General features: G+C 40.9%; 1 protein-coding gene across 1 annotated transcript in view; it reads left to right on the forward strand.

Moving 5' to 3' along the window:
- The window catches only part of CEP170 (centrosomal protein 170), a 193,791-nt gene extending 183,697 nt beyond the window's left edge, over window positions 1–10,094 (forward strand). Inside the window, exons 17-19 of the mRNA XM_029911038.1 lie at window positions 3,286–3,379; window positions 6,251–6,302; window positions 8,948–10,094. Coding sequence (XP_029766898.1) covers window positions 3,286–3,379; window positions 6,251–6,302; window positions 8,948–9,234 — 433 coding nt within the window. The 3' untranslated portion in view covers window positions 9,235–10,094. The remainder of the gene's footprint in view (window positions 1–3,285; window positions 3,380–6,250; window positions 6,303–8,947) is intronic.
- The last annotated feature ends 14,730 nt before the right edge of the window (window positions 10,095–24,824 follow it).

Raw genomic sequence — 24,824 nt, forward strand, 5'->3', positions numbered from 1 at the left:
AGGTCGGAAAAATTTGAAATAATAAAATTGATAATAAGAGGGTAAATGAGGGAAAAGGGGGAAGATAAAAGTGTCATATCTGAGTGCGTGTCACAATACCTTCTGCAGTTTCTTGGAAAAGCATTGAGTGCCTCCTGGTGTATTTTGGAAAATAGAATATTTAAAAACAATTCTGCTTATATATCTTAGATTTTCTGAACTTTTCTTTTACTAAGGATATTTGCATTCAACAGGAATGTGTTCTTCTGGTCTAGCTGCATATTCCCTACATGAAGTACTAATCCCCTGTTTGTTTGTCACATCACAATCATTTCCACAGAAACTAATAAGTGTGATGCCAAAAATAGAGCATTATGACTTCAAATAAGGAGTAAGGAACAGTAAATAATTCTTAAGCACTAAAGAAACTGTGTTCATACTGATGTCCAGAATGACAGACAAGCCGGTAGAAGATGCAGGAAATATAGCCAGAGCTGATTCTCTATACGTTTCCCAAATGTCTCCAGGAGTTATTTGCACCAGTACTACAGGACCTAACTAGCTTTACTCTTTTTGTAGCTCATTAGCCTGCAGGTAAGTCCTAATGGTTCAAAATTAGTATGACTTTCAGGTCTGCAGGCTTGCAGTTTGATAACTTTGAAGGTGAGTTTTACATCTTCACTCCCTGCCAGAAAACCTTGAATATCTTCCTGCCATCTCTCTGAGTATATCTGTAACCAAATGGTTTTGTCCCACTAAAACTACTGAGTCCTAAAGAGGTGGGCTCCTTCACAAGGGTGTCATCTTTCTCCATACCCTTGATAATTTTCTGGTTTATTCTGTCTTCTTGGAAAAGAGAGGTTTTATTAATGCCTATCCTTGCTCTGGCTTTGTCTATTAAGGCACTAATTCTCTTCTTCCTTTGGTCCTTTGCCTTGTTCCCACTTCACTGAGTGTATGTCTAAGCTACAATGGGGAGGTGTGATTGCAGCATGTGTAGGCATACCCAAGTAGCTTTGATCAAAGCTAGTTTGGGTAACAATACCAGTGAAGCCACGACAGTGTGAGTGGCTTCATGGGCAAGGCCTGCTCGCCCAGGATCCTGGTAACATACTTGAGTAGAATCATAGGACTGGAAGAGACCTCGAGAGGTCATCTACTCCAGTCCCCTGCACTGATGGCAGGACTAAATATTAGCCACACCCATTGCTGCTGCCACCGTTTCACAGCTATTATTATGCAAGCTAGGTTTGATCTAGCCCAATCAAAGCTAGCTCAGATATGTCTACACATGGTGCACTCGCACTTCCTGATTGCAGTGTAGACATATCCTGAGACAGCACTTCTTAATGAAGTGAAACATTTGACAAGAAAAACTCATGACGTTTATGGTTTGATATTGAGACAACAGTGACCGTGAAGATCAGTGGCAAAGTCAGGAGGAGCAATTAGGAAAAATTTGAGCTGCCTGCAAAATTTAAAGTATTAATAATAAAGGGGCACAAGTTTTAAAAGATTAGTACCTTCTACCATGATGGTAATTTTTAGGCTGAGATTTTTGAAAGAGCTTAAGGAAGCTGGTGCCAAACACCAACTGCAATTCAATGAAATTTGGACACACAACCCTCTTAGGCGCTTTTAAAAATCCCAGCCTTTAAGAGATGTAAAATGCCACACATCACACCAATTTCACTTATAAAAAATGATTTCTGGAGAGAGCCCCCACTAACTTGGCAGGTTTCAGAGTAGCAGCCGTGTTAGTCTGTATCCGCAGAAAGAACAGGAGTACTTGTGGCACCTTAGAGACTAACAAATTTATTAGAGCATAAGCTTTCGTGGGCTACAACCCACTTCTTCGGATGCATATAGAGTGAAACATTGAGGAGATATATATACACACATACAGAGAGCATGAACAGGTGGGAGTTGTCTTACCAACTCTGAGAGGCCAATTAAGTAAGAGAAAAAAAACTTTTGAAGTGATAATCAAGATAGCCCAGTACAGACAGTTTGATAAGAAGCAAGTGTGAGAGTACTTACAAGGGGAGATAGATTCAATGTTTGTAATGGCTCAGCCATTCCCAATCCCTATTTAACCCTGAGTTGATTGTGTCTAGTTTGCATATCAATTCCAGCTCAGCAGTCTCTCGTTGGAGTCACCACTAACTTGGTGACTGTTTAAAGTGTGTGGCCTTTTGATGGTGCTTTAAATTAATTAATTTGCATGCCTGGACACTTATGGATGCCACTATCCCCTGAATAGGAAAAACATAGGTAAATTCCTTCTGGTTCTGAAATACCACTAACAGGTGCAACGATTGCAGCTGCATTTTCGTTTGTTTAATAACTAATCGAATTATTCGGGGGAAGGCAAATTTGAGATATACTCTCATATGGTGTGATAGTTAGTGGCTTTTATTCACTACTTGAAAATAAAGATGCAGTAACCCAAACATTAAATACCCATAGATCCCCTTTTCTTTGTGATGTGAAACTTTGACAACCTGAAATTACATTTATGTGATGTAGCAAGAGAATATAAAAACTGTTCAATACTGCAGGGAAATAATAAAACAAGAAATTGTCTTTGAAGCACCTACTATAATGGGTGCTCTAAAATAAACAATAAAAGGGAATTTGACACTAAAACTAAAACTCTCATGTTACTAAGTTATATACATGCAGTTGAGGTTTCTAAGATTCGAGGTCACTAGAAAAAAGATCTTCAGTCCACCCTCAGAAACCATGTGCTGTAATAAGTTTGATTAACAAAAAAACTATCAGCATTACTAAATGAGTTTATAAAGTCTGCACAACACAACTGTCTTCATATTTTTTCTTTATTTTGCTACCATGCTGTATTTTCCATTAATTTATTTAAAAGAATGAAAATGAGTCGTCATTTTTGATCTATTAACATTTTTTCACTTCTATTTGCAAGTGTTGTAAAATACAAGATCAATAAAATATTTTTTGCCTATTATAAAAACAGTTCTGTGTGGTAAAAAAGTAGGAGTGATATTTAGATACATATTTTCAAAATAATGCAGGTATTTAGATGTGACTGCAATTTTTATGGTCACTAGCAGTTATACAAGGAGTTAGCTACAAATTGCATTGAAAATATAATCCTTAATGCTAGGCCTGTGGCAATTGTCTCTATTTCAAATTCCAATTTATCAGTGTTTTCCAAGTTGTTGTGTTTTGTTTTGTTTTTAACATCATAGGTCTGTAGATCTTTGAAAAATAGTGTATTTGATAATGTATCTCTTTTTAAAATACAATTTTTGCATTTCTTGTTTATAGAATATTATTTAAGGACAAAGACCGGAATTGGGAAGAAATTGAAAACAAGTTACGAACTGAGAGCGAAGTTCCTATTGTAAAAACTTCAAGCATGGTATGAAGAAGTATCTTCTTGGGATGGAACGAGACTCATTTTCACCTGGTTTCTAATTCATAAATGATTGGGCATGTTTTAAAGGGGAAGAAGCAAGGCAATAATCTTGAGAAAAAGTTTGAGAATTTAGGAGACTTTCTGCCTCAATAGCTCTTAAATTAGTTAAAATTTTCATACTTCATGGATATTGAACAAAATGATAAGAAAAACATTCTATTCTCTAGAATTCAGCATCTTAAGAATGTTCATTTAAAATACTACAAAGCATAGTTCAACCATTGTGTTTATATGCATTTTGTTAGGTATGTTACATTAGGACAATAAACCAAAGGCTAGTGTATTCAGAACATGTCACTCTCAGTGAGAAATGGCCTGAAATAACCTGAGTTTTTTTTCTGAAGAATGGCTTAATAAATCAAAGAGTCAAAACAAACACCGACTCCTTAAAATACATTTAATTTGAGCAAAGAATAATTTAGTAACCCTCAGAATTTAAAATCTGGATTATGTTTGAGGAATTCTCACTGGAATTCACATGCTTGAGGAAGACCGATTTAATTACTGGCTCTTACTATTTAGAAAAATAGTTGTACTTTGATGTAGGTGAATGAAAATATTTAGGAAATATTGTAGAAAATGCCCTCTTCAAAATTAAGCACATTTGTTTCCTGCTTTTCAGTTGACATTATGAAATGTGTAAGTAAGAATTTATTCCTTCTTATTTAAGGCCAGATTGTGGCCTATCTTGAGCACCAATGCAAGGGAGTTGAGCATGTGAGTTACCCCCTTACTCCATTGCACTTTGCCACTGCTTCCTGCAAGGAGAGGGAAACATGCTCTGCAGAGCCACTACATCACCTCCTCATGCCCAAAGGAATGGGAAGTATAGTCACACCAGTGCATTCGGATTGTCCACACCCATCAAGTCTACTCCCTTCCTGGAGCAGTGGGGAGACCAGGAAGGAGACTGAATTTACTAGTCACGTTCTCACAGCACAACAATGCACTGTTCCTTGCAATGGGCTAAATCACAAGCTGATTAACCCTTAGTTTTCAGTCTTATTAAGTCACTAGATATTAGAACTTTATCAGATTTGATAATCTAAATCCAGCTTTATTTTTCTCTTAAACCACTGAACATTTGTTATTGGTCTTGTAATTTCTATAGAACACTCATTTTTCAAAGGCAGATCCACTTTACTGATTAAGTGCTATGAATTGGGTACATTTACAGTTCTTTTTTAAATTTGGCAAATAATTCATAAAAACTTCTGAAGTAAGCTTATAATATTAGAAACATGGTAATTTAAGAGAGGTATTCTCAGGTCTTTTTCAATGCAGGTCTTTCTTTTACCAAGGAGTCTAAGTTTGTATCCTAAAATTCATTTATATATACTTGTTATTTAAGGATTCTCATAGAAGGAAGACATTTTTAAACAAAGTTTTAGTTTTTGTGTTTGTTCCTAACTTGATTGATTTTAATTTCACTGTTTTTCCTATGGCAAAACATTAAAGTCCGAAATTTTTTTGGTCCCAACTACTGAATTTATAGTTTCTATTTAGTATTTGGTATCAACAGTTTATTGATCAGAGTCTAGCACCAGATTGTAGAATTCCAGTATTTACTGGTTCTAGATCAAATGTTCTCAAAAAATGCCGAAGGACTATCATGACTATTGTCTGTGGAACACTGGTGTCATGTTCGAATGTGGAATCTGCTGAAAGATATCGCCTTAACCCATCAAACCCAAGATAATTGGCTCAAATGTTTCTTGGCCACCTTCAAGAATCCATAAATTGGATTAATCAGTACAGAAGTCTTTCAAAAGAATTCTGGAAGTCAGTTGCTATTTTGCAAAATTCTTAGCTTTAAAAGAAGAATGTTTCTTCATTGCTCTTTTCAAAGCATTATGAATATTAGAACTTTGCTGCTTCAGTTTATAGTTCTAACATGCCCAATTGGTATTCCAGAGGCAGGATTATAGATGCACTCAAACTGACCTTATTGCAGGTACTCCACAACAACACATGATACATTATTAAAATGAAATTACTTAATAGCTACAGTTTCGTGTTAACGTATCAGTAATGTAAGTACTGATACATTAGTGACTGCACCTCTTATGGCTGTGGGATAACTATCTGGTCATAATCATGGTTACCTAATTTTCTTGAGTGGTGCCTAGACTGTACAGCTCAGACTTTCCAGGCATGGTCACCATGTTAGCTGGGTGCTCAACTCCAGTATATTATATTAGAGCCACCATCAAGCTAACCTCTGCCAGTTAGAATACCTTTTGTCCTGTGGTATAAGCTATCCTGATTACCCCTAAATCAGGTTATGAGACATGAAGCATCTTCCCCACATCCCCTAAAAATGAATTTATATTGTAACTTTCCTGCAAAGCCTTGCTGGTTAGCTGCCTCAATGTTTTGGCAAAATGGTTCTTTCCAACCCTGGTGCCATGGTGGATTCAGTCTGGCTCATGGTTGGGAATAGGTTTTACGGGTCCACGAGCAAGGAATGGAATGAGCCTTGATACCCGTGGACCCCATTTAAGGAATCGATGTGGGCAACTGGCCAGTCAGAGGAATTCTTTGTTTCTGATAGGGCAACCAGTTGTGCATCTCACAGCAATGCAGCCTGACCTAACTGGCCATCTGGCCAGGGGCCCTGGTTATTTCCGCCCCCCCACACACACACATATACACACAAACAACCATCTCCAACAAGAGCCATTCCTACTGCAGGGAGATACAACCCAAACAACTAATGAAATGATTTCTTTTAAGTTTACTATTGAATTATTAAATCTGTTTTTTCTTAGTGAAAAGTAGCACTAGAAGTTTGAACATTTGTTTCTTCCCCAGGAGATTTCATCAATCTTGCAGGAGCTGAAAAGAGTTGAAAAACAGTTGCAAGGTATTTCATGTTTTATACAGTTTTGCTGCATAATGTCTAAATGCATTGCAGAAACCCCTAATAAATACTGACCAGGGTAAGGTAATATTAAGACTCTCCAAAATGGCTCACATTGATTTATTTTGTTTTAATTCAAGTCTTTGGTTTAAACAGTTATTTATGGTACATCACTATTTCAAGGAACTAAGATTGAAAGGTGGAGTAAAAATCCCTAATTTCCTGACCACCTTCATGCATAATTGTACATTGCTTTGTAAAAGTAATCATCCTGGAGTACAGGGTTAGACATTTTCCATTAAAGCCATATAAACCTTATTCACGTCTTACTAAATATGAATGCTGGGAGAAGATATTGTGAACTGAGCTAAACTACATGACTCAGGGGAAGAGTGAAATTTTCTCCATTGGCCAGTTTCCTACTGTTCATAGAAGAAACTTTAAACAATTTTTTTCATGTCATTGTTTGAACCAGTGTATTATATATTAATTCTGTTTGAAGTAATTAGGATCTCCATGTAAGCTAAAACAAGACTTCCATAATGTATATATAAAAAGAATAAACCAAAATGTTATTTTAATAAATTATAATAATGATAACATTCATATTATATTAATGTTTGATTACAGATTAACATCTCAGTAGTGAGGCTTTACTAAATTATTTTAAAACTATGAGGGGAAATGATTATGCACTTTGTATGGAAGAGAGAAGGCCAGAGTTAAAATGAAAAGGAGAGAGGCTCCCAAAAGAAAGCAAGCGACTTACATCAGGAAGGCTTGACAGATTCAGTATTTTTATTTATGTATGTATTTGGCAAGGGACAGTTTTGCAGCATGGCAGCAGAGATTCAGACTGGTTAGATAGGGTAAATCAAGACCTCTCCAAGGCACTAATATCTTCATGTATACAACAATTAAGGACAAGAAAGAAAAATATAGTAGGAGTGCAGCCTGTAGGGAGTGTCTAAAACAGGTTATTTGATTATGTCCAAAAATTAAGGACTTCCAGATTAATGCTATAAAAGGGATATTTAAAATTACATTGTCCTCTCTACTTCAGGGTACTGAATAATTTATTGATAATACATTGAGCTACCAAAATACTAAATAAATGCTAAACTATTGCTTTTTCCTGTGTCAAGACTAATTATGAGGATGTGTGGTGGGTGGAGATACATGCTTCAGTTATAGAAGTTTGCTATGCAGACATGGCTAAGAGTGCATCACATGTATATTGCACTTATAAAATAAATAAAATGCAACTTTAAACGATTAATTAGCTGAGTTTGACTACATGAAAGAGAACCTACACATAAAATGTGTACACGCATAAGTGTGTGTGAGGTGAAGAGCAGATTATAGTTTTGATGGGAGAGATGGAGTAATGGTCCATGTTTATGTATATTTCTTTGTGAGATTGGGTTGTGTTGTCTTGATTTTTTGTATGTTGTATTGTAATTTGCTATTTTGTTTGTATTCTAATTTGATTTTAAACCCTCTATTAATGTATGTTTTTAAAAAAAGAAAATTTCAGGAGAAAGATCTAGACGTCTTGGACAGGTCATTGAAGATATCTGCTCACTGTACACAAATTCAAAAATGCTAATTTGATTCTAAGATATATCTGTATTAAGGGATGAAGAGTAATAAAGGACATATTTTAATATTATACATATTTATATACGTTGATTACTGTGTTTGGGTTAAGTCACTTTACCTTAAAAAAATTAGAAATATGAGGTCCTGAGAAAGGTAACAAAATGTATGAGTGGGCACACATTTAATCAGAGATTAAAACAGTGGTTATTTAGGTGCTCAGACAATCTAATTAGACCTTATGGAAACATAGATCAGTTCTGTTTGGAAAGCAGAAAAATACACGTTGAACATACCAAATTATTAATTGTACAGTGAAGCTGTATTTGGTACTTCAGTTTTTCCCACTTCCTAATGCAGTCAGTTAAAAGGGGTAAAAGATATTACTGTTTTATGCAGCATTTAATCAATTTATGGAATTTACTATTATAGGATATTACTGAAGGAAATATAATATCTTAGCAATATTACAAAATAAAAACCCTTGTATGTGAATAAGAACTGTATCTGCCATTACAGTATAAGGGCTATTGGCCCTCATGGTACCAGATACAAGTTGATCATCAGCTAGTCTTAGACTGTTCACCCTCTCTTTTTTCTAACCAAACCATGCATTGTATAGGTTTTGTATAGTTTCCCTGAAGTATTGAGGCTTAGTATATGAAAAGGCTTCTGCCAGAGGTGACATACCAAGCTACAGTCATCATCATGTTCTTGTATTCGAGTAATTATTTTGTAATGTCCAGCAGACAAAAGGCCAGCATCTCTGTCAATATTCTGGCATTATAGAAATAATCAATAGAACCGAATCTTTGCATCATCATTTCCATTCAGGCTCTGAAAATGAAACAGAACAGTGCTGAGTTCTTGATATTAATGGGTTGTCTGCAGACTCTTAACCCAGGGGAGGGAATCAAAGATGTGTATGAATTCAAATGCTGAAAAGTATGATAGAGACTTTGTTTAAGAGTTGTTTTTCTCAAAGCACAAAACCCTAATCTTTGTTTTTGTTTTGTTTCTCTCCCTCCCTCCACTCCTTGGTGGTTTAGTGATTAATGCTATGATTGACCCTGATGGTACTTTGGATGCTCTGAGCAACTTGGGATTCACAAGCCCTGTCTTACCTGCTCAACCTAAACATAAGTCCAGCCCTGTTTCTCACAGTACCCGCGCTCAGATACAACCAAACTGTCAACCTGAAGCTAGAGCCCTTCGGCCTGCCGTCATCTCTGTTTCAACTGCATTTGACAATGTTGAATCCAAGCCTGACTTCAGCATACATTTCAACAGGTTCAACCCAGATGGGGAGGAGGAAGATCCCAGTGTGCGTGAATGACATTATTAATTGTTGTCATAATTACCTTCAATATGGAATGTCTAGAAATAAATGAAGAGTCATAGTGTTGCTTTTATACACACACAAAATGTTCAAACTGCAGTTGGTTTGTTAAACCAGTTTCCTTTAACTGTGATGCTTTGATTGTCATGCACATCCTCTTCAAACCATACAGATGAGCATTGATACCAATATAGAAAAGCAGATTGTGGCAGGTTTGCCCTTTGTGGTTGTGTGCTTTGCAAACAGAATTCTATCAGCAGTCTTTCCATACATAGATTTTTCTTTTTAAGAGCAATGCTTTTAAAGTGACCTGCAAGCAGACTAACATCCAATGTTACTGAAACCCCAAGTCACCTGTGCCAACCTGTTCTATAAATGGACCTCTTCAATTAAAGTTTGTATAGAATTATTGAACAGTTATGTTTGATGCTGAATAAGAGGATTTATATAGGATACATTACCTTTGAGTACAATAACACATTATTGTATAAGATAAGACAGACTTTGCAAAGCATTCATTCTTTCATACTGAAATTTTCAAATAGTTCTGTGATTTATATAACCTTGTTGCTGCGTAAATTGTCTTGGAGTTTACGAAGTTCAGCTATTATGTTTGCACTAAGAATTTGCTGGGAGTGGTAGGTGAACATATCAATATCAATAGGAGTCAGTCTTTTGATGTACATAGAAAATTGATAATACTGTACTTGTTTCAACAGAGCAGTGTTTTAATCCACTTTCCGAAAGGACAATTTGGCACTTTTTGATCTTGTTCAAAATGTCTTTTTGATGTGAATGAAAGTAGAAGGATTTCATATCTCATTTCTCTCCAAATGTTTGTCGAAACAATAAAACAAGTTTACACATACAACTGTGTGGGACATTTAAAAGCATAGTGAGGCAAATGGGTTCTCATACTAAGTTGCCAATTCAAATGCAACATAAGTTTACAAAAGCGATGTGTGTTTCTTGGAATGATCATGAGGTGTAAAATTTTCTTCTGAAGACTTGGAGATAGTAGTCATAACTTGGTTGATCAATAGTCTCACTCCCAAGCAAATAAATTGCTTCTGTATATTTTCCTGTAGAATCCTCGTAAGTCTGTCTCTCTGTCTTATACGTTTAAAAGGACTCTGAAAGAAGACTGCTAATGTAGATTTCTTGCTTATACCACTGAAAAGCAAGTGTATTTAAAATATCCTACATAAACCTATTTTCTATATAAGTTGTCCCAGTAACGTAACATTTGGAAATAATAAAAATAAAAGTAAATGACCTTGTATTTCCAGAACACTAATTTGGAGGAATCTTATTTCTGTTAAATGTAACTAATAGACTGGAATTTCCCTGCTTTTGCGTCAGTCTCTTTATATTAATGTTACACATACAGTTTTGCAGCTTTTATGAAATGGTCTTTAGTAGTTCAGCAATAATCCTATATGACATATGTTTAAAATACTTTCTGTACATTTTTAAATTGTACAGGATTTCAGAAGTCACTAAAAAGTTAGACCAGTTAATAAAAATGCAAAAACATTTTTGTAGCGATGTAAGAAAACCAATAATTTGTGGTATAATGGATTTCATATTTGTTTAAAGTTTAAAAGAAAACAGAATATCCTTCTTGTACAACTCAATATTTACTCCATTAGTTTACAGAGGCGATAGAAAATGTTTGAAATGGTGCAGAAGGGCAAAAATAAATTGAAAATAGGGTCAGGTGTTGAAAAATTAGTGCACCAAAACCACCATCACAATTCTTTCTTTTGTTTAATCCTTGGGAACAGAATTTTTCCCCAGACACATGAAAAATAGGAAGCGGTTTAGGAAAAATTAAAAATTTAGGCTCTCCGCACAAGATTTTGTTTGTGTTCATTCAGGCATTTACACCCTTTTGTTCTGTAAGAAGCATTTTGCATTTACTATGTTATTTTGTATGGATATATTCTCCTTATTTATTTTTGTTACATTTATTATGTATGTTATTTTGTTATATGCATTTACAACTCCATTTTTAAATAAAGTGTTTCTGGAACTTTATATAATGTGTGTGTGTGTATGTGTGTGTGTGTATATATATATATATATGTATGTAATTCAATGGTTTGAAACTAGGAAGGTTCAGATGTTTCTGCTTTGTTGGAACTTACATTAAATTACTCAGTTAGGAAATGGCATTTTCCTAAATGTACTTCCAGATAGTCTTTCTTTCCTGGAAGATGTTACATTGTATGTTGTTTCTTCCAGATCAGATACACTGCTCTGACAATAATACTTATTGCTTGCTTTTCCACATCCAGGCTCACCATTTCCACACTGGTTTTTACTTCTGCTTGTGCAGCTAGAGAGGCAAAATCAGACCTGTCAATCACCAAGTAATAACAAATGAGTTTTGATCTGCCTTCTGGCAGCAGCAAATAGTAGTTTCCAGACCTGTTTTCCATGAGCTACAAAGCATAAGAAATCCTTTTTAAACATTCTGATTTTGTTCCAGATTGGTGTCTTTGCTTGTCCCAGCTGGGAATTGGCCTGTGCTTTTCTTCAGGAGCCTGTCTAGTCAGGGCAATGTGAATGTGCTCCATTGAGTGCAGCAGCCTAATGTACAAATTTTGCTCTAAGAAACATTCTCAGTCAACATGTTCCAGCATCTACCTTCAGTCATCAGCCCCACCATTGGCACTGGTACCCCGGGTTTCAGCACTCAGTGATGTGGTGCACATCAGAGGCTGGGGATAAGATCTCTGGCCTTGCTTCAACCCAACCCCTCCTACAACCTGACTGTCCAAGAAATGGCACCGATGCAAGAAGGTGCTCTGGCTCTGGTGTCTGCACTCGGCAGTGCAGCACAGAGCACAACAGAAGGGACTAACTCTGATCCTACTTCAGTAACCCTTCCAGACTAGCAGGCACAAAACTGGACAGAGGTACCAGAAGCAGTTCCACAACTCTCAACTTCAGACCAGCAGAAGGACCCAAGGATCAACTGACTCCATGGGTTCCAATTAGGCAAGGCTCTAGCACTTAACACCCCAGTAGGGACATCCCCTATGCTCTACATGGACCTTGTGGTGGTCCCTATCTCAGCTGCCACTGTTGTAAAGGTACCTCTCCTAGCTGCCAATGCTTTCACCAGCTGGGAGTGAATGCCTTTCCTTGCTTGTATTCCTCACACATACAGCCCCCTCTCGGTAAGCACTGCAGCAATCCATGATTATCTCCAGAAGGTGGCAGTTCATCAGTGGCCTCCCTCTTCAGATGTTCTACCCACCATTCTTCAAATAGAGGTTGTCCAGAGACTTGTCTCAAATGGCTCCCACTTGAAATCAGACTATTGCCTGCCCTGACTGGCTGACTTCAGAAGGCATGGGTCGCAGCCCATCTGTGAACATCCATCAAAGTTGCATTTCTGGTGGCCATCACATCTGCATGCAGAACAACTGAGAAGTAAGGACATTGCCAATGGAATCTCAGTATTAACCTGTTCAGGATAAGGTTACCTCAACTGCTGCTTTGCATCAAAAGACAACAGTGTGTTTCATCACTCTCAGGAGAATGGCTCACCTTAATATCCAACCTAAAACTCAAGCATATGATTAACATTCTCAAGGCAGTTGTGATTTGCTTTGCGAGAACTTGGGCATATAGAAAATCTACAGTTATTTCTCCTGTAACACCCAGTTGTTAAAGGCAAAGTAATATCTACTGCTAGGGCTTAAAATTATATTAAAGGGGAAAATAAAAGAGGGAGATCAAAGCTCAGCCAGTAAGAGCACTTCCTGTCTCATGGGCCTAAACGTCCTTTGAATCCTAGAAAAAAAAAATCTGCAAGGCAGAAACTTGGGCCTCAATCCTGTCAGCATGCACATGCTTAATTTCACTCTCCTGAATAATCACTCAGATGTCAATGGGAGTGTTCACATGCTTCTTAAATACATCTGTTAGTCTTAAAGGTGCCACAGGACTGATGCTTCTTAAAGTTAAGCATGCAGGATTGAAGGGTTGATAGTTTAGTCACGCTTTTGCCAGACACTACAAACTAAACAATACAGGCTTTGTCAGATTCTGCCATTGCTAGGAGTAAACTGCATGCTATAATACTTCAATACATCTATAAATCTAGAACTTTTTGCTTTCATTTTGGTAAGAGTTATTCAAAGCACTTTCTTGGGAGTGAAACCCCAACAGAAAAATAGTGAGCCAAGACGACAGGCAGAGTCCATTGATAACCTGTATGTTTCTCTTCTCTGAGTAGTAGTTCCCATGCTGACCCTCTGCCCCCACTCCTAAATGTAAAAGGGCAAAGTTCTGTTCAGTAATGCTACTGTGCTCTGGAGACACTTTAAATCAGGGGAAGTCAACTATTAAGTGTTAACAGTTAAAGTTAAGCTATTTTTCAGTCCAACTCCCATCTGATGATTGACAGGCCCAGTTCTGCAGCCTTATCCACAGAGCAGAAGTAAAACAATAAAGGAATGGTGAGCCTGAATACTCAGAGAAAAGAAATCCACTGTCCAGGTTTTTTTCCACTAAGCACTTCACAAACACTAGCCAATCTTGTGAGGCAGAGTTTTTTTCCACTAAGCACTTCACAAACATTAGCCAATCTTGTGAGGCAGGTAAATATTTATTATCCCCATTTCACAGTTGGAGTATAGTATGACTAAGTGACTTGTCCATGTTCTCAGAAGAAGGCACTGTCAAAAGGTGGAATTCCAGCCCTTGAGTTCCAGACACCCACATAAGAAAGTATGTTAAAAATTTTAAAGGAATCTACCTGAACCGAAGAACCTAAGTCCTATTTTCAGAAGTTACTTAGAAACCCAAGTCTCACTGCAAGTCACTTTTGTAAATGAGATTTAGGCTCCTAAATCACTTAGCTGCTTTTGGAAATTTTACCTGTTCCATCATCCAGAAAAGGATATAGAAAAGGTACCAAAGCTAGAAAATGTATATTAAAAAAGTCTAACTTTAGGGACAAATGAATATTATACCCATATTAAGCATTAGTCTAAATCCACTAGTTCCTCAAGGTTAGAGTTCTTAGCCAAATTAAAAATATTAATACATATTTTCACAATTATTAGATTCTCTCACCTTGTATGGGAAAGGTAGTGAACCTCTGGAGTGAAAGTCATTTCAGGATTCTAGAGGTCTTTATACTGTACAAACAGTAACCAGTTTAACAGCTTCATCCATTTGATAGAAACACTACTTATTTTTCAGCTGAATTATAGTGGAAATGCTGCTGGTCCTTCTTGACAGAAAAAGCTGAATTGATGGCAGATACTGCTTGAATAAAGGATATCTACAGTATGAGGCTCCTACACTCCTAAACTGAGTTTCTCCATATATGAAGGCAGTCTTGGACACACAGGAAGGAGGACACAGTTAATTAAATGTTAGCGATACAAAGAAATTATATTACTGATTAATATAATGCAATCTGTGAAACAGCTATTCTAAGTGAAAGAGAGTAAAGCAGGAAGGAGATAAAGCAGAGAAAAGACATGGTAAGAGGAGATGGAGAGGAAAAGTGCTGAGCTTGTGATATTAATGACAGGTTTGGATGCCGGAGTAAAGAAAGTTCACAGCAGATAATTCGGATGGGGATAGGGAATCATACATTTTAAAAAATCAGCTAAGCACAGTAATGAAGGCTAATAATGAAACTAATCTTTCACAGTATGAGAAATGAAACTTAAACATGCAAGGGAATCAAGTACTTTATAGTCAGAAGTTGATTTAGGTGAATTGAAGATTTGCAGAAGGGATAATAATGAATAGAAATGGTTATTAGGTAAGGAGAGAATACTAAGCAGCTGACCAAGGTAGTATGTACTATAAGGCAATGCATTAATTGGTGACATAGAATAAGTGTGAAAAGAGCGTAAATGGGTGCAGACCACAAGTGAGAATTATGCTGAGGCCGTAGGAGTGATCTCATTGGGACGTGCAGAAATCTTGGAGGTACATTTCCTAGCCCTGTCTGCCGCTATCTGCTTCTTCTGGGGCACCATTCTCCCTCCTCCCTTCTAGACAGGAAGGTGGGTGCTCTCCACGCCATGGGAGGGGGAGGGCTACCTGCACTTCCCATCCCCTTCTGTTGCTGCAGAAGTGTAGTGCTCCCTGAGGTGTGGTCTTGTCTTATGCCCCAACTATAACCCATTCTCCCTTTGTAGCAGATAGAGACCGTCCCTCTGCTAGGAAAGAATGGAGGTGCTTCAATAAATTACAGTGATGGGCACCGTAGGAATGCCTAAGATAATGTATTATCCTCTCTGTGACCTTTGTGTTGCTCAGGCTTTCTGGGCATTCTTGATGCTTGTAGCAAGGTTGTTATTTACTCAGCTCCCCTTCATGGCCAGAGGTGCCTCTGCAGCATCCTTGCTCTGTTCCTACATTTCAGAGCCCCATAGAAATTCCCTCCAGTCTTTCTCAGGACTGCCATCAACCACTGTCTGGGGCTGGGTTAAATTAGGTTCAAATTAGTTGAAACTAGGTTCAAATTAGTCATCAGTGTCCCCAAATAAAGTCCATTACAACAACATAAAAGTTCATACCCGTCTCTGGATCTTCTGCCGCACATGGAGCTCTGCCCTGGGCCATTCTTCACGGAGCCACCACTCCTGTCCTTGCTAGCTGGAGCTCAGCCTTCTGGCTCTGTCTTCCTTCTCCCTGTCAGTGCACGCCCTGTTCTGAGGGGAAAAGCAGCATATATACTGCTCTTCTTTGGAGAGCTTCCCCCAGTTTGGTTGGGAGGAAAGGGAGCCCTGCACTACAGAGCTCCTGGCCCTAGTTTTTCCCATCCAGCTACTAATTCCCCAGGACCACTTTCTATCATCTGGCTACAAGATCATTTCCAGGGCCTTTGTTTATTCCAACATCCCTGCAATGGTCCTCTCTAGTCTTAAAGGGTCTGTATACCCTGTTACAACACTGAACAACAGGCTCTTTTCCTGACTGTTGCGCTGCTCAAGATTGTTGTAATCCCTGACTTAACTGGAGGCTAGACATTTTGAGGTTCATTGAAATGAAAGTGAATCTTCCCAGGAAGTGGGTGTAGGCTGGAGGTCTGGTCCCCCTTCTCTCACTCGGGGACTGAAGTAGCTCATTTTTGATGAACAGTCATGTAATGTAAGTCTGCTACACTCCAGAGCATTCAAACTGCTGGTGTTCACAAATTCACTATATTTTAGAGGTTCTTCTTTGGTCTCTACTGTTCTCATATCAAGATCACTGTTAATTGGAACTGGGGCATAGTTCCATGGCAGGCACTAATAACTTTAAACATGCATGATTAAAGTAAAAAATGAACTGCTCTGGGGACAATACCTTCAATAATCCATCAGTACTTCAAGAAATCTACGTTACCAGCCACACAATTAGTACACAGCACAGCATAACTCATGTTCACCAATCACTCTCCAATGGTGGCAGAGTATTGATTTATGGGGACCTTTTTCCAAGCGGTGGAATAAAAAATAATTGCACAAGTCAGAATAACTTGGCTTGTGTTGTTTTCCTGGCCCTTATTGACATTTCTTGCAGCTGACAAATTCTTTCCTACAAAACTCTTGTCCACCAGCATCCATTTTTATATTGGCTTTTTGTCCATGCTGGTGGCTAAGGTGGATGTTTTGTATTTGTTTCTTTAATTAGTTTCCTGATTATTAGTAAAATTTCAGATTTTACATCGATTTTTTTTCTAAGTTTCACATTTAAAATGCCAATCTTTTCTGAAAAAGATACACCCATGGCCTCATTAACTTTCTTATTGTGAGAACAACACAGAATCAAACAGAAAATTGAGGAGCCAACGGCTGGTGCTAAATTTTCAACCAACACCAGCTTCTGATATAACGTCCCCAAGTCAAGAACCCGGAAATGCTTCAGCCAGGCTGTACTGCTCTTGTCAGGGTTTACAGTTTGAAGTCAATGGGAGCTGTGGTCCTAAATCACTCTGGTACTTTTGAAAATCCCACCCTTAGGCTGCTAAACCCATATTTAGGAACCTAACTTTAGGCTCCTATTTTCAAGATTTTGGCCTGTTGATATGAAAATGTACCTGATAACGTTAATACACTGAAAGTCTAAATAACACGTTCATTGTTAACACTGAAGCAATTTTGGTTTGAAGGGAGATAGATTTTATGCCACTAAGAAAAAAGTGTTTAGTAAAAATACTGTTTTAGCCCCTGATTCGGCAAACACTTATGGCACATGCTTACCTTTAGGCACAAGTGATCATATTGAAGTCAATGGGACTATTCAGGTGAGTAAAGTAACATACCTGCTTAACTGACTGCAGGATCAGGGCCTTCATTTTCAATATTTTGTTTTTCACCTCTAGTAGTTTTGTAAAATTCAAATACCAGACCCTACCAGCCGTGGTGTTTACGAATAGCATTTATAATTTAGTTCATTATTGATTTCAGTCTAAATTCACAATAGCACAATTTTTAAAAATTAGTTGTCCAAAGTCTCAATGTGATTGAAATCAATTTTTTAAATTCCTGGGGGTGGAGGGATACAGCGCCACACCTGCATTGCAGTAACAGGACTGAAACCTGTCTAGCTAGCTCTGGCAGTAGTAAGCTGAAACTGGAGACCATAGTGCACATGAAAAAGAATGGATCTGTGGAGCTATCCATATGATTAAAAAAACAGGATAGTCAGAAGGATGTTTCTAATTAATGTTTTTCCTCCAAGGAGTCAAAATGGAGACTTTAAGGCTAAACTAGCAGAAAAAAACCCAACATCAATTCAACACTGTTTCCACTTTCTGGAGTTCAGAGCAGGATAAATGAGCAGGGATGTACTTCATTCCTCCTATAGTCACTCCCAGTCCCACACAGAACATCTACAAAGGGCAGCCAAGAGCGGTGTTCCCCTCTCTTAGGGGAGGTTCCTGGGAGGCTTCCTGGCTGTAAGGATTCAGTGGAGCCAGAAGTTCCCAGAGCTAGGGTAAAAGCACAGGGCCTCCTCCACGCAAATGGATCTCTGGAGATCCGTATGATTTGAAAGCTGCTGGAGGTGGGTGAGGAATCCTGGCCCGGATGAAAGAATTTAGAGGAATGCGTTGAACTTGAGTTTTTTTAGTTCCTGGGCCCTTCCTTCAGGCTTTCTGCTAGGGGAGGGCACCACTGCTGCCACAAAGTGAGGTTCAAATTGGACAGGATTATTTTATGAGCATTCGTATCGTTTGTGGTTTTGCAGTCTAAGGTAATGATCCCAAGGAAACAATAATAAAAGTTTGCCCTTTGGTGATGCCTTCCTTCTACGATTCTCAAAGCATTTTACAATCCTTATTTCAGTTTCCAAAACCTTTGGGAGGTAGGGAAGTACTATTATCCATGCTGATGGGGGGAAAGGAGCTCACAAAGATCTTTGTGAAACAGCTTACTAGAAAATGCTGACACCAGATCTTGCTAAAAATTAAAAACTCATTAAGTGACGGTAGCTATCCTGGTGGTAATAAAAGCCATTTGGTCCATGAATGCTGATGCTTTTAAACATCTAAGGTATCCATGAATTCTTGATAGAGATCAGGGGCTCTGTCAAATGTATCTTTCTAGTAAATCAGATTTGTCCCTCATCCGTCAGTATGTGTGTGAAAAGTGTTTGGTAATGTTTTCTTGGCTGTTTTTAAAATTTATTTTTCGGTACTGCCCCATGTCCTGTCAGTTACACTGTGTTGAATGCAATAACGTCTACTCATTTTATCTGGGCTAATAAAGGTTTTATGCACTTGAGTTATTGTAGTTCTCCATGCAAACCATCTCTTTGATAGGCTTGGGTAGATTGATTTGTTTCAACCTGTGGCTAGTGCTCACATTCTATAGCTGCATTTTTTTAGAGCTTTCAATTAAAAGTCGACCGGAAATGTCTAGTACAGTTTTAGCAAAAAGTGTTCAGTCATTTATATCAAAGCTTGGGCTTTTCCGTCAGCAAACTAGAGGCACCATATTATTAGTCAGTTATGCAGCAGCACAATTAGGCTAGGCATTGAAGGCAGTAGTATATTTATAGCCTTGTAATTTAGGGTTTTATAATCTGAAAGTTTATGCAGAAGGTCTAAGGTGAATTTCATGAGCGCAACTGTACCGTTTCTATTGTCTAGAAGTGATTGGGAACATATAAAAGATGATACACTGTTGTATTGTAGCTTGTAGCTGTGTATAGCTAGTCTGGTCCCTGCAAGAAAGGCGGGAGCTAGGTTGAGAGAGACTTCTGGACCTTTGTCAGTCTGCTGTATTGCTCTATGATAGTGCTTGGGGTTAGATAGTTGGTGGGCGTAAATCATTGTAGCACTGGCCAATCTGACCCTGAGAAGGAGCCAGAATTTACCAATGTACATTGCCAAAGAGCCACAGTAATATGTCAGCAGCCCCATATCAGCTCCCTCCTCCCTGCCCCGCTCCCAGCGCCTCCCACCCACTGGCAGCCCTGCCGATCAGCGCCTCCCCCTCTCCCCCACACCTCCTGATCAGCTGTTTCGTGGCATGCAGGAGGCTCTGTGGGGGATGGGGAGGAGTGAGGATCACAACAGGCTCACGGAAAGGGGTGGAGTGGGGGCAGAGTCAGGGGTTGAGCAGTGAGCAGCCCCTGGCACACTGGAAAGTTGGCGCCTGTAGCTCCAGCCCCGGAGTTGGTGCCTATACAAGGAGCTGCATATTAACTTCTGAAGAGCCGCATGTTGCTCCGGAGCCACAGGTTGGCCACCCCTGCCCTTGTCACTTCAGTGGACAAGTGCCAAATTACACCTACTGATGATCCAGCCCTGGGCCTGTTTTTGGAGTGTGAAAGAACATCCTGTACATACTACAGTGCTTAGCTGTGATGTTGTACCTAGATTGGAGGCAGAGTCATCTTAACCAGTTTACAAGTGCCATAGTTCAATATGTGTCCATACATCCATATTTCTGTTATCACACCCATGTTTGGGCATCCACACTTGCCTCACTAGCTAACCATGTATGTTTCAGTTTGTTCTGGGCAGCTATCTCATAGTGCCTCAGCAGAGGAGAGAGTACCTGAGCAATGCGGAACCAGGTACAGGAAGCCAACTGTATGTCTGTGTAGACCTCTGTAAGAGCTGAGACACTATTACCTGTAATAGTTACTGAGATTTGACTATGTTGTATGACAGTCTGGGCAACCTGATCTTTTAAAACAGATTAACCCTTTGAAATGAAGCTATTTTGACAGGTCTTCACTAGTGCTTAGAATGAGTTGCTACTCCGGTGTGGGTGGAGCACTCCCAGTGCAGGGATCTCACACACTTGGAAACTAGCATCACTTGCTCTTTAATGCCTAGATTTGAAGCCACACCCATAGATGCTGAGCCAAAGAATCATTTCTTTTGCTAGAGACTTACACACAAACTTTCTTTCACTTTTGTTTTTAGCCAATGACCTGCAGCTACATTAGCTAACCCTAGAAAAAAAGTCCAAAGGAATCAATGCAGAAGAGTACTTTAGAGTGGGATCATCAAGAGATCTTGCCTATTAGGTCTATATCCATAATGCCTCCAGCTACTGCAAACAAAGTGGCTACACTTCCTCCCCCAGCAACACTGAAGAGTCACAACTGAACCCTTTGTGTGCAAATTAATAATAATAATTAAAAAAATCAGTAAAAAGAACAGGAGTACTTGTGGCACCTTGTGGCATAAGCTCAAATGAATTTGTTAGTCTCTAAAGTGCCACAAGGACTCCTGCTCTTTTTGAGGATACAGACTAACATGGCTGCTACTCTGAAACCTAAAAAATCAGTACATTCCTAACCAGTGATTTGTTTCCTGTCAATTACTGTAAACAACAATCCATCTGGAGATGCAAAGTTGTGAATGTGAAATGGAGAGTCTGTAATGGAATCCAGTACTGATTTGCCTCCCGATGACTGCAGCTGGGTCTGTGTGCCGTCAACAAGTGGAAGAACATTCCCCCTGTTTTATCTGAAACACACTTTATCTGGAAGGCAGTGCTGATTGAGCAAACAGATGAGTCCTCCTCAGCTGGTGCTATTTGTCAAACCAGGCCCCGTGAGGTGAATGCAGTAGGGAGAGGCACCAGTCTGCTAATTATTTATATTTTGCCATAAATGCACTGATGTTGCGGAGATTTTAAAGAGCTGATTTAAAGTAAAAAGGGTACAAACGTTTTGGTAGTTCATATACCTCTGGGCTTCTTTAGTCAGAGGTGCCCCTTACACTTAGGCCTGGTCTACACTACAAAGTAGGTCCACACAAGTTGACTTCTGCTGATCTATTTGTTTATGCGTCTACACTCAAATTTGTCTCTGGCTGATGTAAGCACTCCATTATGGCGACATAGCAAAACCATCCCCAGGACAGTGAACTATGGTCGATGTACTGAGATCAACACAGTGAGTGTAGACACTGCATGACCAGTGTCAACCCTAACAGTTCTCCAGCAGCTGTCCCTCAGTGACCAACATTGAACGCCTTGTCACAATTGTGAACTCCGCTGCCCAGGAGTCATGGAGACCAGAAGCCACACCCCCTTTTCCCTGCCCTTCAGGAGCCCTACATATTTTTGAAATGTCTTTTCCTTATTGCCCAGGTTGGTGAGCACACCTAGCAGTTGTCCCTTGTTGTGAGCAACTGCCCAGCTGACCATGCCAACTCCATGCTCTAGACATGCTCCTGCTTGGAGTAGACAGGAGATGTTGGATCTCCTGGGCCTGCGGTGAGACAAGGCTGTGCCAGCACAGCTTCAGACCTGTCATAGAAATGTGGCATCTATGAAAAGATTGCACAGGAGATGCAGGCAAAGGGATATAACAGGGACCAGTAGCAGGGCCGCAAGAAAGCAAAGGAACTGTGGCAGGCATATCACAGGGCCAGCGAGGTCGACAACTGATCTGGTGCCGAGCCACAGACCTGCTGCTTTTACAATAAGCAGCATGCCATACTGGCAGAGATCCCACCAGCCCCCCGCAGACCGCCATAGCTACCTCCAAGGAGCCTGAGCCACAACCCCCTACTGGGAACATGTGGCGGAGCGTGTGTGTGGGGGGGTCCAGCTATGCAACGAGCCAGGACCTGTTTGAGACTCCACCACAGTCCAGTCGAGCACAGATGAGCCTGATGAAAGGAAGGAACCTCGGGTAAGTGCGTGCATGCATTTTTTCTTACAATTTTTACATATAAAGATGGTGCCCAGTTAGCAGGACACAGGTATCGACTTGTCATCGTTTTACTCATACGAGAAGAGGTAGTGGTACAATAACCAGATACAGAGTTACCTGCTTTTCATTCCCCTGTAAGTTTTTGGATGGGGGTGCAAGTGGAGCAGTTTGGTTGTGTACACAGGGATGTCCCTTGCATCCTCCTGAGAGATCTTGATGAAACTACCATGGAAGTACACTGACTCCTGAAGGTTTCTAGAGCTGGCTGCCTTATTTCTTCCAGTGTGGTAAGACACTTTCCCATACCACTCTGTGATGACTTTGGCAGGCATCATTGCAGCCTACAGGCTAGAGGCATAAAGGTCCAGGCAGCTTTGGGACAGTAGCTGGAGCTGTGCTGTCTGTGCCTTTGTTACTCTCAGCAGTTATTCCCATTGGCCGTTGAAAATAGTGCCAGTACTCAGTGCCATTGCCCTATAGTCATACTCATGCAAACAAGGGGCCCGGCTCCACCAGTGTTCGGAGCTGGGTCTCTCCCCTGGCCCTGCCTGCCGCCCCCGAATGCTTCCCCTGGAGCATCCCCCGGCCCCCACCTGTTGTCCCTGTGCACCTTCCCCTGGCCCTGGAGCGTCCCTGCCTCAAGTGGGCGGCTGCTCTGCTGCTCCGTGCTGTGCTCCCTCGCTGCCACCGCCGGCCGCTGGTGTCTACAACACAAGAGCGGTGCTGCACCTGCGGACGGGAGGAGGCACACACATGATTGGCAGTCCTCCCCTCCCCCAGCACTCACCAGGAGGTGACGCTCAAGGGGCTTCCAGGAGACGGAGTCTGGACCTCACCTGAGCAGCTGCTGGGGCTTGGGTGAGTGTTCGACCATGTGATCCGCCCTCCCCGCAGCCACCACTCCTGCCCCACACTGGGCAAGGGGCAGCCCCATCCCCCATTAGGCTACAGTGAGGGGTAGCAGGCTACAGCAGGGGAGGAGGCCACATGTGATGGCAGCCCCCTCTCCAAACCAGCACCCACCACAGGGGAGGTGAGGGGGCTTCCTGGACCTGAGAGGGGCCTGGCCCCTAGGAGCACATGCAGTGACGGTGCCGGGAGCTTGCTGCTGCCGGGGAGGAGAGGGCTGGGGAGACTGTGGTGTCCTCTCTGGCCCCAGCTCCGGGGCAGTCTGCCTGCACCCCAAACTCCTCATCCCCAGCCCAGCCCCACCCCAGATCCTGCACCCCCAGCCAGAGCCCTCATCTCAACCCTCTGCCCCACCCTGAGCCCCCTCCTGCACCGTGAATCCCTCATCCCCAGCCCTACCCCGTGGTCCTCACCCCCACATCCCAACCCTCTGCCCTAGCCCTGAGCCCCCTCCTACACCCCAAACCCCCCAGCCAGAGTCCTCACCCCCTGCACCCCAACCCTCTGCCCTAGCCCTGAGCCCTCTCCCACACCCCAAACCCCTCATCCCCATGCCAGAGCCCTCATTCCTCCTCACCCCCCACATTGTGCAATACAGGGAATCTGTTAAACGCTTACTGTTTCCAGGCAGGGGCGGCTCTATGTTTTTTGCCACCCCAAGCATGGCAGGCAGGCGGCTTTTGGCAGCACGCCTGCGGGCGGTCCGCTGGCCACATGGATTCGGCAGCATGCCTGCGGGATATCTGCCAGTGCCGCGCCATCAGTGTCCCCGCCGCCGAATTGCTGCCGAAGCCGCGGGACCGGCGGACCTCCCACAGGCGTGCCGCCGAAAGCCGCCTGCCTGTCGCCCTCACAGCGACTGGCAGGCTGCCCCCCGCGGCTTGCCGTCCCAGGCACACGCCTGCTGTGCTGGTGCCTGGAGCCGCCCCTGTTTCCAGGAGATGTGTAGCAGGAAATGATTAATGGCCCTACACACTTCACACTTGCGTGAAAATGGCCCTCACTGTGAATTTGCCAACTCCAAACTTTTTACATTATTTTAAAAAATATATATTGGCTTACAAGGCAGGTGTGTCTCGGGGAGGGACTTGGACCCGTTCTGGGAACCACCAAAAATTATACAAACCTGCTGCGCCTGTGCCGGGGGACAGTAAGGACAACCACAGTTTCACATACACTGATCTATGAGAGCCACGGCTGGTGTATGTGGAGCCAAAATGGACAGGAACGTTTGCTGCCTTTCTAACATTAAAGTTCAGTTCCATTAATTTATGTTAGAAATTTGTGTTATGTTTTTTCAATTGCACATTGGGGTTTTTTGCACTGCTTTTGTTACACAATAAATTTCTATTTAAAAAAAAACAACTCATTTTTATTACTTCACAACATATACTGTGGACTGACTAGCACTATTCTAATCACCCAGTACTTGTAATTGTACAAGACCACAGAATTCATAGGTTCGGTGAAACGCACAGTATAATAATTACAAATGTACAGCAAGAACCACATAATTCATAGGTTCA

The sequence above is a fragment of the Terrapene carolina genome, unplaced genomic scaffold, assembly GCF_002925995.2.
Source record: "Terrapene carolina triunguis isolate 2854851 unplaced genomic scaffold, T_m_triunguis-2.0 Scaffold85, whole genome shotgun sequence".
In the NCBI taxonomy this organism is placed as follows: domain Eukaryota; kingdom Metazoa; phylum Chordata; order Testudines; family Emydidae; genus Terrapene; species Terrapene triunguis.